The following is a 14,030-nucleotide window of genomic DNA, read 5'->3' on the forward strand; positions in this document are numbered from 1 at the left end:
ATCAAATGTTGATTAACATTTGATACACACGAAACTCGTAAAGTAGCTGTTTGGGAAATGCCTTCCCACCGATCGCTGCTAAGCCCGTGTTACACGTGGAGGATATTTTTACCTAATAAGGGAGTAATTACTTATTAATAATAATGAATAATTACTCCCTTATTACAAATCTACTTTACCTTAGGATTTTCCCCAAAATATTCGATCAACACCGTTCCCGCTTCGAGTTATTGATCAATTCGCTCTTGCCCTACCATCTGCTCTGCTGACCGTCCTGGTTAGCTCAGTCGGTAGAGCGACTGCCCCGGAAAGGCGGTGGTCCCGGTTTCGATCCCCGGATCACAACGAATTTTTTTTTCAACTACGGACTTTCTGAGAAAGCTGTACAGCTTTCATTTGTAACCGTATGACTGCACTTGGGTAGATGACAATGAGTAATTACTTCCTTATTACAAGTCTACTCCACCTGGGGGGTTTCCCTTAAATATTCGATCGATATCTTTTCCTTCGTAGCAAATTATACTCTCTAATTTTCCGCCTCTTCCTTGCTAATTAAGTTGACCACCAACTCACCTTACCTCTTACGGAAATTATTGTCCGCTTCCCTGGCAACCGTCACGTTTAAGCTCATTGCTTTCCTTGAAGGCCATCTACCAACCATTTTTTTTTTATTGATATTGCGGTCTTGTTTCCAAGACTTTGGCAGGGCTGATACAGAAATACTAAAAACAAAAACAAAGTATACACAATGCAGCGGCATATAACTGAAGACGCATGAGGTCACATGCTACGTGCAAACGCAAGCATCAGCTGAAATGCGACAAAAAAAAAAAAAAAACGACAACCATGACAGAAAACAATAGCCAATACAACAAGATCACTCGCAACATAAAGACAAATGCGATTCAAACGATCGCAATAAACCTTGGGTTACAGTGTCATTATTATTCAGTTCATTGACACTTCTAGGAAAAACAAAATGAAATCTGCAAGCAATTCTTTCTCGTAATTATTTGTGTTATTGTCAGAGAGGGGCGTTGTCGTGTAGCATAACCAGCCGAAAAAGTGTTGGTGTGCGAAGTTTCAATGTTATAGTGTCCCTTTATAAGCTGAAAGAAAAAAAAAAAACATTAGGCGGTATATTTTGTTCCTTTCTGTGACGAGCGCCAACCCACTCCTCCTGAGAAGCTGTGAGCGTCTGAAATCTATTTACTTCATTTTTATTATTTGCTCACCAAACATGGCCTAATGCCTTCTTCGATGCTGTTAACTTCGCGTAGTAAATGATTTCGCAAACATTCCTTGATAAGATGAATAACCTATCATTCACGCCGCCCCTGACTGCGTGTACACCACAATCTAGGGCCATTTTTTTAACCTACACCCCCTACACCAGTGCAACAAAAATGCATTTTAGGTATAGGAGATTTGCTATACTGTTGTAGCTGGTGCAGTTTATACAAATGGCCCTGCTATTATGCTTGCAAGTGCAGTGGTCAACTGCACTTACAGCTTACCGTTACAGCGGTCGGTTTAAAGCTGTGCTATGAACCAGACACCTCAGTGGCTGCACTGTTTGTGGTACGTAGTGTAGAACATTCTAGATGAAACCTTGAAACCAGCATGAAGAGGTAAACACGTAACCTTTATTTGAGGGTTCGGCAGTGCCTATTGACTCCGTACTGCATGCATGCACTAATCAAGCGCTTGATCATTTATTATGCAATTAAAAAAAGAGAGAAGTACGCCTGTGTTTTGGTTAAAAAAATGTCATTTATTATGTATACTTTGCGCAAAAATGTGACCAGAAAACACTACTATTCCTCCCAACGCAAACACAAGTCTCTTCACTCTTGTCACTGATATAATACGACGTAAATAGAAAGTCCATAAACCACCGAAGACAGCAACGTTAAAATATTTGTATACTGCTCTGTTTAATGCCACCTGCTCATTACTATGTACAGATTATCGCGGTACGGGTACCTAATTCGAATCACCTTTCCCCTATAAGCAGCACACCTACCCACTCACTAAATCGTCGTCGGCGTTTCCTTAAAGGGTACCAGCAATCCAACATTACTACATATTAGGCCCTATATGTTTTAAAAATCTAAAATACATTCCCTTTGGCGCCAGAATTTCGGAGCATAGATAGCTTTAAGTGACACTTTAAGAAATAAACATCAGCAAACATCAACAGCGCTCGTCCCGTCTTGTGTGCGTCTTCTACCTGTGTCCGTTTTTCGCGCTGTATTTATTTTTGAGAGTTATCAACTTGCGACGTCCGGAGTGCATCTGCCGCCCGGGTTCTAACGCTGAAGTTACAGGTGACTGCTCGGCGAAAGTTCAGTTCACTGTCCCGAAATCTGTATCATGCCCAGAAAACTGGAACCGCGACAGCTGTCTGCATACCCTGCCAACGAATGTCTCATAAAGCGAACATACTAAGATCCGGGCCCCTTACTGGCCTATTACTCGGTCTGTCAGGCCACTGTAGTCTCTGAAATAGACAGGTCAGGGCCGACTAGAACACGAAAAATAAAAGCACCTACGCTAGCCCTTAGCAGCGCCATCATGCTTGTTGGCCTCTAAAGACACGTTGCGTGACATCCGAGTTTCGAATCCGGATATTGCAGCTGATACGACTGAAGAACAGCTACCTTCAACCATGTTCGTAAAGTCTGCTGTGACCTGTGTTGTCGGACGTGTGACGTCGGATTAGTTGATGGTGGGATGCTCGATTGTGACGGGACCTCCTGCTTTGCTTCCGGCTGGTGTGAAGCGAACCCTGACTTTGGGCCCATCGAGCGGTTCGTCGAGGTACACGTTGTAGGCGTGAATGAAGATATTGCACGGTACGCCGGGACTCAGCTGAGGAATCTTAAGAGCCGTCCTGCTTGAATCGAGGTTTACTACAGTGCTGTTGCCTTTAACGTCGCCGTTCACGCACGTGAACTTCACTTCGTAACCTGCGCCCGGACCATTCCAGGACTCCGGTGGAAGCCAGGTGAGAATGTGGCCGCTGGTCAGTTCGGCCACGGAAACGTTCCGAGGTTTTCCAGGAGCTGGAAAACAAAAGAAAGCAAAACAGTTTTTGGATATGTGCGACAAATCTTTATTACAGTGGATTAATGGGGCTAAAAAGCTGTCTTTAATTTCCAATTCTGTGTTCTTGTCATGTGCTGTCGGTGCACTGTTTTCACGATACTGGATACCAATGACACGAGAAATAAGGCTGCGGCCTTATTTCTCGCTGGCTTAAAGCGTTTCGCACTTGAAACAAGGCATTTTCTGAGTTTTCGCGTGTGCAGGACACGACTCGTTTTCAGTTTTGAACCCCGTGAAACACGGTAACTCGAACCACCTTTGCAGGCTGAATGTTCGAAACTATTTTGCCCCAGAAGGAGCGCAGCGGGGTTTGCGGAGCCTCTTCCAAGCGCACACCCCTGTGAGAGCCGGGCGCCAGGCCGGGGGACGCTTGTACCCATTTTTACCGGTGGGTGTCCGGCGGCGGGTTTCGAACGAACCACCTCCCGCAGCCGAGACGGACGCCCTAACCACTAGGCCACGACTTATCGCGAAAACAAAAACGATACAGTATCGTTTTTGTTTTCGCGACAAAGCAGTCATAATTAATGGTACTTCAGTTATATTGCAGCCATATAGTAATGGCCCCTGAGATTTTTTAAGATCAATAAATACCAAGGCAAACAAAACAAAGTTATAGGAGCACGCCATCAGTATCAATGAGATGCGTAACGTGGAACTGCTGTAAAGCTATGCATATTATTATCGTTCCAGCGAGCCGTTACTAAACGAAAACCGCGAGCCGTCAGAGACTCAGAATGCCTTTTTCGGTTGTCTTATTGTATCAGAATATTCGATGGTTTAGATCCGGTGCTTGTGCTGAGAAATATGAACCTGGCGTACCCTCCCTCACTTAAACCCCCACACATTGCAAAATATTAATAATGCTTATTTATTGGCATTATGCTCCACTCATGTTTTCATCCCTAAGAAATTCTCGGTTGACCAGATTCGTACACTATGTAAAAATAATGGGCAACGAAAGGAGAGCGACCGACCTGCAAATTTTGTAACGTCAGCAGGGGGCTGCAAACACAGTATTTACTACGTGACGCCAGAGTGCTTTATAAAAGCCTTTTGTGGTAGCAATTAAGACATGCTGGCGAAAGTAGAGGTGCTCTTGTCGACTTGGTATACAGTCTGTGAGCAAACTTAAAGCTTCTGATCCTCATTTGTCTTTTACCCACGCTTTTCTTCGCCGCTTCATTTAAGAGATGACATGACCTTTTAGCGTTGTAGAATTTTGTGCGCAGTGCATGCTGTGTGGTACGGATATTTTACGACGTTACTGAATGACTACTAAAGAGGTTGGAACGTACAAGGTACGACTCTAGGAAAACATATTTTAGACTGCAATGCCAACATAGTAACATTGTAATGTAAACATTGTCAGATACCTTTCACCTTTCATTTAACGGAGAGCTGCAATCTGAAATGTATTGACAGGGAGTCTGCTTTGCTCTAACTGCTATTGTTGCCAGTTCGCGCAAAATACTATTAAAAAGTCACCTTACCGCCTACAAGCGTTTCGAAGTCTTCATAGCTGGCTGGGCCTTCGACGTCCAAACCCCGTCCGGCAACTCGTGCTGTTACAGTAACGGTGTAGTTTCTCCAAGGGATCAGCTTGCTGAACTCTATCTCGGTGTCCTGAGTGGTCATGTTTTGCACGATGATCCTATCGCTCGCGGCCGTGGTTGTGTTTTCGAAAGGGTCCTGTACCGCTTTCGAGGTTGCGTTAGTTTGGTCGACGCCATGTTGTGGCTGAACGCTAAGCACAACGCGATAGTATGACCCATCGACACGATCTAAGTCGGCAACCTTCGACCACGACACTTCCGCCGAATTCTCCGTCACGTCCGTCACAGTCAAGTCAACAATTTTCGCAACGGGAGGCATCCAACTTGTGGTAGTGGTTTGGATAATCTCACTTTCGAACACCTCGTTTTCTGTCTTGACCAGTAGTTGCACAGTGACGCTCACCACTGCGAAGTTGTCGATCCCTGCAAACGTCACATTGAAGATATAGCCAGACACTGTCTTATTGCGACAGTCCTGAGCGTTTTCCTGAGGACCAACGCAGAGAGTGACGCGGTATTCCAGATCATCTACTGATTTCACCGTGTCTGTAATTGACCACGCGACAACGATGTCGGATGACGAGGGCTTCCTGTTCGTCGTTGTAACGGAGATGTTCGCAACAGCGGGAAGCCCTTCGGGTTTTGTGGTCACCAAATGTCGTACGGCGCTTCCACGCCAGGTCACTGTAGTCGAACCGTAAATCGGCACGACTTCTACAACATATGTTGTATAAGGTTGGAGTCCGTCAATAAGCGTAGTCGTAGTGTGAGAAGACACGGTAGCATTCCTTTTGATATCTTCAGTTTGGTTGGCTTGGAACAACCACCAAGATACCTGGTACCTCTTCAAGTATTCATGTTCACTTGGGGGTGCCCAGGATAGGCGGAGCTGTTTACCGTCCACTGCCACCACAGTGTAGTTAACGAAGTCTTCTCGAGGGCCTGCAAAATAACAATGAGAGTTTATGCATGTATCGTGCAGAAAGTTCTACAAAAGATATATTTTCTATAATTAGCGGGAAGGAAAGGCGTGACGACATAGTTAGAATTAGTACATTCGTAACCTTATGATAATGTCTGAAACAAGCGCTGTAACTGATTCTGGACAAGTAACTTAAGGGAAAGGTGAAAACGCCAGCCAAGTTCTTTTACAGATAAAAGCGACGTTTCGGCACTGGCCTGGTTTCTTCTACATGATGTGATTACGAGCGAGGCGCAACTTGGCTGAATCATAGCATGAAGAAAGAACCGAGCTCGAGGTGGTTCCGAAATGTGTTTTTTTTTTTTCTGTAAATGAATTTGGTTGGCGTTATTCACCTCGCTCATTAAACTTCTCAACCTAACAACCTTCTGTCGAATTCTTACTTCTGAGTAGGATGAGTGACTGTTTCAGAGTCCTGGAGCTCAAAAGAAACTGGAAACATTAGGAAAATTCCTTAAGAGTTCTGATGTCATTTATTTCTGCCAATAACTATCCCTTACATGCCTTTTTTAATTCGCGCTTCATTCCTGGCTAGTAGCCAATTAATGCAGCAAATTACCATGGTAAGATTACTCACAAATGAGTTTTCATTTGCGCGTTTGCAACAATTTATATGACATTTATTCGCATGTATGTATAAATATTGAATAAATGAATAGATGGATGCAGGCAGGCCCGACATTACTTTTGTTTACATACTTAAATTCAACTCCACTAACATTTCGTTCACTGTAATCTTAATTATTGCATCACCCTTTCAGGTCAGCCATATCATTTTCATATTTCTACATTACGGATTATACAGAACCAAGTGGTGAATATTATCCCTTGATAAAATAGAGCTAAATTTTTTCAATTACCCATTATTGTCTCTCCTCAACATGCTCCGTATTTCTGATTAGAAAAAAAAAAATCTTGCCATTTTTGCTTATCTTGTATTAAATAACCGTAACCTTCTACATAAACATCCAAGGACTGATCAATTGTAACCCTAGTAGATTTGCATCCGAAAGTAATTTTGCAATACAAGAAGTCTGAACTATGGATTTCAGACTGTTGGGTTTTCTTCAATAAAATTATGGAATTCATTGCCACATAGTAGGAAAACCGTGTCATCTGTATCGGCATTTAAACGTAAACACCTCTCGTTCGTTATTTATTTTTGAAGATATTTTAATCTACATAAAATCTATCTGGCTTGCTTATAGAAAGTTCAAAATATTTTTTTTTTTGTTGTTCGCACTTAATAAATTTGTACTTTTTAAATAAAGCTATCAAGTTTGCACTTATATTCAGTGCTGCTTCTTGTTGTTCCAAAGTAATTTCCAGTTACCAAAGTAATTTATTTTTTGTGTTTGTACATGGCGGTTGCACTCAGTTGCCAAACTTTTGGGCCTCTTTTTGTAACCTCCTGTATTATCATAACATTGCCTAATCATAATATGTTCACCTTTCCCATCGAAAAGGTGTGTTTGTGGGCGTCGATAGAGACTCAATACCTATCTCCACTAGGCAGCGGCACTAAAATGTGATTGTCTCTGACTCTTACTTAACGGTCGCAATGCTTACCTGTGAATGCTGCAGATTATTCGCACAAGCAATGTTCGCAAAATCTTATTAGTTTCCTCGAGACTAATTGTTTCTTTACGCCGGCGCTGCACTGCTTTCGGAAATCAAATTCATGTCAGACTCAACTTGCCTGTTCACCAAGCTTCAACTTATTTTAATCTGCGCATTAGTAACTGAAGGTATTTTCCTCGACTTCTCTAAAGCTTTCCGGCAAGTTATGACGTTGGCCATTTATTTAGTTGGTTTGGTTTTGGGGTTTAACGTCCCAAAGCGACTCAGGCTATGAGAGACGCCGTAGTAGAGGACTCCGGGAATTTCAACCACCTGGGGTTCTTTAATGTGCACTGACATCGCACAGCGCACGGGCGCCTTGCTTTTCGCCTCAACGAAAAGCGGCCGCCGAGGCCGAGATTCGATTCCGCGTCCTTGGGCGCAGTAGTCGAGCGCCCTAACCACTGCGCTACCCCGGCGGGGTGACGTTGGTCCTTACTTTTGAGGCTATATCAATTCAACATTGATCACCATGATTTGAAATTGGCCGAATTCTTTCTTCATAACAAATCACAGTGTTTATTTATGCTAACCACTACAATTCACCTTTTAGTGATGTTTACTCGGGTGTGTCTTCAAGGTCAGCCTCTCTACCGATTCTGTTTCTTATTGACGTCGATTACCAGCCTTCTAAAGACGCATCTAAAATTCATCTCTTTACTGATGTTTGCCTTGTTTTCGCGGAATAAAATCATCCGGTGATGATTTCGGAGATACATTTCCTAATTTCTGTTTGATGAAATGAATGATTCATGTAGCTGAACGAGGACAAATGTAGCACTGCACGAGGATCCGGGCGCGATAACTCTCCCTTCAGGTGCTAACATTCACGCAGAATCTGCAGACCTCACTAGGTCACACTACATCAGGTACTGTATATTATTAACAGTTATAATTAGGTTGCAACTTTACGAAAACCACGCCATTTCTTAAATTATGTTTTTACAAAACCTTAATCAGTCCTAAGCTGGAACATGCAGCTACTCTATGGGATCCTACCATGAAAGACTAATTAATTCGCTGGAGATGACCCAGCCTAATGTCACGCGTTTTATTTTATCTAACTTTAATCGTGTCGCAAGCTTAATCAGTATGAATACTTACCTCTCTTTGTAACGCTCAGCGTGCAGCCGAGCAATAATTCGCTTCAGGATTTTTCATAAACTGTGCAATCTGTCTAATGTAAAAGACGCGCTCGTACATTTCAAAATATAACGATCATCGCTACATGCCTACAGGCTGCACAAATCAATGGTATAACAGTGGAATGAGCTTGCAACGCACTTGCCCTCTTAGCTGCCAACACAATACCAGTATATATGGCCCTGGTCGGTGCCGCCTGTGAGGTAAGAATTTGAACATTTAACATCGTATAAACATTTAAGTCACTCTTTTTAGTTTCAAGTGAATGGAACCACCTTCCTGCTCAAATCGTCGTCATTATTGACACCAGAATTTTCAAGCGCATTAGCTAACATTGCACAGATAGCAGAAAACGTTTTGCAACACTTATTGTCCTTATTTATTTATCCACTTCCCTCTTTAATGTCTCTTGCCCTGAGGGTTCGTAAATAAATAAATAAATTTCAGGTCCTCCCCTCCAAGTATCTATCATTTCCTCTCATGTATGGCTCGCCTCAGTGCTCAGTTCTATCGCCTTTTGCCTTTAACTTATTACAGGAATAGGATGCGATACGCAGCCTTTATCATATCAATACGGCGAGGATGTGTCTCTGTGGTGTTCGTCAAGTTTCCTCATTCCGACACCGGTACAAATAACAATTTTGTTGCTATCCAGAAACGCATGTCACCGTTGTCACAGTCAATAGGTTACGCTGAATGAGGACGACCATCCTATTTCCGTATATACCTCAAGCCAAATTCTTGACGTTCCCCTTAGTTCCCCCTCGCTGGCAGTGCCCGTTATTCAGGAAATATCCACTTTACACTCAGTTTACCCACCTATTCGGCAGAGAAGTCTCCAAACAATCGGTGCTCACAGAATTTCCCACACCACATCTCACGCAAGCTTTCGCTGTCATTAAGCTTACCTGTTGTCTTCATTACATGCCATTTATCCAAACCCAACCCTACAAATTTAGCTCCACTCTTCACAGTTTGTACAAATCTGTTTTCAAACCCCCTCTAGAAGTATATTTCCAACCTCTCTTTTCACACGGCTGTCTTACGTTTTTTATCCACACTTTTAAATCTTCTAAATCGGCTATTGCTTAACTTTGTACCACTCATCAAAGCAAGTGAATACGTCTCACACCTGACAGAAACCGATCGACATTCCCATGCAAGTGCCCTTTTCTCCACCTATGTCAAATGTGCGCATCGCCCTGATTCCGCACAACATGCCTTCGGCCACCCATAAAGGTAACAGAGTGGCATACGCATGCATTCATCGCCCGACACTGGACACCGCAGTTGTGGTCTGTACTCATAGATTTTACATAAAAGCCAGCGGAACGGTGCCATAGCAATTTTCTGCCACTCATTATCACTGGACCCTATCAGATTCGCTTAGTGGACTGTTCTAGAACGCCCTGATATCTTGGAGCTGGAGCTCCTCAGCATTATCCGTGAAATGCCACCTTTTGTTTCATCTTCTCCTTCCTTGCCTTAAATAGAACCGTTCCGCTAGATATGAACATCACCCTTGTTGATACCCTGACCCAATTACATCACCACCTTGTAAACTTTCGGGGGACTTCTCGCCACATCGGGATCACTGGTAATGAGCTGGCCCATTAGTTGGCGACCGAAATTTCTCACCTGATACCAATATCCTAGTCAAGCCCATCGACTGTAGACAAGGGTGTAGTCCGCTGAAAGCCCATCAAGCTACACTACGCAGATGTGCGATCACATGTAGCTTCACTTACTCCGCTCTACCACTCTCTTACCATTCCAGTTCACGTCCACTGCATAACTCAGTTCAAATTAATCTAAACCGCATCTAGGCTGTGCCAATGCAAACTAGTTAACTGCCCTTCCTCCAACACCGACCTCTCTTATCTTGCCCCGTCGCCCTATTTTTAGTAATTTCTAAAATTCTAAAATTTTGTAATTTTTAGTAATTTTATAGTATTTACAAGTCGTCGTTAGACATATTGGTCATTTGTTGTCCTTAGTAGTCACGACAAGTGGTTAGTAGTCATTTTAGTCATTTCTAATTAACTGTAGCCGTTACAAGTCGTCGTTAGACATATTAGTCATTTGTAGTCATTAGTAGCGATTTTATTCATTATTACTCGTTACTAAGCATTTTAGTCATTGTAATCAATTGTATGTCGTTACAATTCGTCGTTAGACATATGGCTCATTACAAGTCATTAGTTCTCATTATATCCTCTGGCAATCGCTATATAACCTCTATTATAGAGTAACTATAACTATCAATAATCTTTCTTTATTCTGTTTTTTTTAATGCCTTTAATCTTGCTAAATACGGCAATACTTCGCGATGACGCGTCCGGCGGTCGCGTCTAGCCTATGCACCATGAGCCCCATATTTTAAGGCTTTCGCCTTAAAATATGCTCGGTTCATTGTTAATAAGATTTCGCACACATTTCATACGGGCTATCATCTATTTAATTTTCATATTGGGCACATGTTTTTGTAATTGCGCGTTTTAAGGTATCTGGCTAAACAGTAGGCCGCTGGCTCCTGAATTAAGAGTGAACATCCACTCTTGTGAAATCACAGGTCGGTGGCGCCACCTGGACGGAAGTTTTCGAACTTTTGGCAGCAGCTGATCTCAAAGGCTGAATCTCCTGCTGTGAATTTCAAATAGAGTATTGTGATAGCGATATTTTGGCTGGCTGTAATATCAAATATGCATTCCGAATATCTTGTATTCATTGTTTGTCCTGCAAGAGTGGGCATGACGTACTTTAAACAGAAGTGGTTCATTGTTTCCTTGTGGCAGATGGCAGTCCGTAAGATATTATCGAAAATCATTGGCCTCTTGAAATGCCAACTTCTTGCTTGTCTTCGCGCTTGGCTGCCATTTTGGAACCACTATCGTTTGAAGATTGCTTCATGCTTGACTTGACACTGGTGTCTGCACCTTCGTGTCGTACATCATCAGTGACTTCAACTGTGCCCGTATAACAGGACAGGTACTGGCGGCGTTAATATACGCACATACTTTTTTTTTTCTACCCGCTCTCAACATCTGACACTGGGGCAGTGAAATATATTATGCCGGACGAAGGTGCATCTTTACTTACTTTCCACCCATTAACAAAGACACTTACCATTCGGCATCACTTAACGTGGCTTGGTGGGTTGGATTCCCCACCAAGTAGCTGCGCTGGGTTGCCACATGCCAATCACTCAGCCATTGTCGTAAATAATAATACGTCCCTTACCATCTTTACCAAAAGTAACATGGCTGAACGCTTTACTTCTCAGACATATACTGAGCCACATATATGCCACCCATCAAGATTTAAATTTCCTTGAGGTTAGACGAACCCTTTCCGTCACGTTTCTAGTCCATTTGGCTTTCCAGGAAGCCCTACAGGCTCCACTAGAGGAAGGACTAAGTGCGAGCCATGCAGCCTGGTACTTTTGGTAAAGACGGCTCAGATACGTCCTGTGCCCTTAGGTGAGGTTCAAGTTGCAAGCTGCAGATTAACACACCCATATTACATGATCATTATTGATATTATAGTCGAAATCAAAACAAAATGGGCATGCGTAAGGCATGTCCATTTGTAAAGGGAGGACAACTGATAGTCGCTAAGGGTGACAAACTTTATACAAAAGGAATGCAATTTTAGGAGGGGATGGAAGAGTGCTAGGTCGGGGGAGGAAATTATGTGGCAAATTGGACGTGTTAGGACATGTTTTTGAACAGATGGCAGCTTAAAGGGAAAGAGGCGAGACACGACGACAAGGACGGGATCTTCCGAGCACCGTATTCAGAAAAAAGAACAAAGAACGCGTGCCACGAGAAATCACGGAATCAGAACTAATATTGCAACCTGGAGGAAGCATGTGCCAGTTCCGCATCTATTACTATCACCGAAAAAGAGTCGGGCGATTTGAGCATGTGTGGACGATGACGCCGGAAAGTTCAGAGTGTACATATGTGTACGTAATTTTTGTGTAAAAGATGGAAGTTCAGTGCCACCCTTGACGTCTCGTCTCGGTCCTTTTCCTTTCTGCGCTGCCACCTGTTCAGAAATTATTATCTCTGCAAATGATAAGGTGGTCACAACAGGGATAATTGGAGAATTACTGGAAAGGCGTTTTGCTTTGCAGTGGGTGCATTCAGGCTGATGATAACGATAATTGAACCATCTTTCATTGCCCTCTTTTTTATAGCGGAGACCAATATGAATTTGTAAGGGCATCAGTTATCTCTTAAATATGCCTAAAGAAACTGAGCTGGTTTTAGAATAATAAAGGAATACATTATTCGATTTGTGGAAAACCTTCGTGAAATTCAGATTTTATTTTTCCCATGATAAAGTGACCCATGATTGTTTCTCAAAACAAAGGCAGTCATACATTGTTGCTGGAATGGAACAGAATTAAGCGAAATGAACACTGTAGCGAATGTATATGAAGGGAATCAGCAGTCAGCTAAAGCAGGGAAAACGCAAGGAGGTGTGCTTGCTCTGTAATAAATTTTTGGTGTGTTGGGAGTCTTGGTGAAAACTTAACACTATAAAAAATTTATAGTGTTAACTAACAAATTATAGAGTATAAAGCGCAGTCGAAACCAATCACCAGCTTGTGGGCATTTTTTAGTCTGATTTCCAAGCATTTAACTTCTCTCATACTATGAGCGTATTATTAATTTCCCATCAACACATCAAACTTAATAATGCTAGATGCATTCCCCTGTGTTTTCACTGGTTGCTCTGATTGCCGCCTTCTTCATACGTTTTAACGCCGCCTCTCATTTCCCCACACTTTTCTGCTAAAAAGCACAGAATATGCAGAATAAGAAACACACAAATTATATTCTAGAGGTTGGCACTTCTGAGAAACGCAGACACGTATATTTCGTTGCTCTTAAAATAGTCTAATGCTGTTGCGACCGAAATATCGGCCATTTATATATATCTTGGTCATACTATTCTTGAAATAGCCGAGATGTCCGCACGTCGTGGAGAATGAGTATTACCACACATAATTCGCATTAAAATTGTCACATTAGTCTAAATGATGGTTAGATGTTAGCAACACCGCAGTACTTGAACATCTGATGTTCAACCCGTATTGTTATAAGATCCATATTGAGATGTCATGCTAGCAGTAACTAGTGTAATGTGCCAAGTGTCCCAGCTAAGATTACCCTTTAAAATGATTGCGTGTTGTAACTGTTTGAAGCAATCTGAGGGCTGCTGAGTGACAGGAGACTTTACGACCTAATCTCTAAGAGGGGAAGGGGGGGGGGGGGGGCGGTCGCAGTGAAATTCCAGGGTTGTGCAAAATCTATTTTGGGTGTAGGACAATTCAGTTTTCAACTTTGGACAAGTCGAGTTTTAAATTCCTGTTTTCGAAGTGCCGAAAGTCAATTTTGGGGTTGGGTCAATTCAGTTCATTAGTGAAACCGACTCTCATTTTTAACGCACCCTAAAAGTTAGTTAGTTAGTTATATGGAGTTTTATGGAACATAAGCAGCACCCTAAAAGGGCACTGCGATAGCGATGTGCTATGTATTCAAAGCGCACGGATGGAATGTGATGAAGAGGACCACATGCAATGCACAGTGCTAAAAAGTGGCAGTAAT

The 14,030-nt window shown here is 42.6% G+C and overlaps 1 protein-coding gene across 1 annotated transcript in view; it reads right to left on the reverse strand.

Moving 5' to 3' along the window:
- Nucleotides 1-1,624: 1,624 nt before the first annotated feature.
- LOC146172870 (fibronectin-like) overlaps nt 1,625-14,030 on the reverse strand; it is a 46,741-nt gene continuing 34,335 nt past the window's right edge. The window contains exons 13-14 of the mRNA XM_084583275.1: nt 4,605-5,609; nt 1,625-3,068 (exon numbers count right to left, since the gene is read on the reverse strand). Of these exons, the coding sequence (XP_084439401.1) occupies nt 2,722-3,068; nt 4,605-5,609 (1,352 nt within the window). The 3' untranslated portion in view covers nt 1,625-2,721. The remainder of the gene's footprint in view (nt 3,069-4,604; nt 5,610-14,030) is intronic.

The sequence above is a fragment of the Amblyomma maculatum genome, chromosome 11, assembly GCF_055883805.1.
Source record: "Amblyomma maculatum isolate TAMU_Amacu chromosome 11, ASM5588380v1, whole genome shotgun sequence".
Lineage (NCBI taxonomy): Eukaryota > Metazoa > Arthropoda > Arachnida > Ixodida > Ixodidae > Amblyomma > Amblyomma maculatum.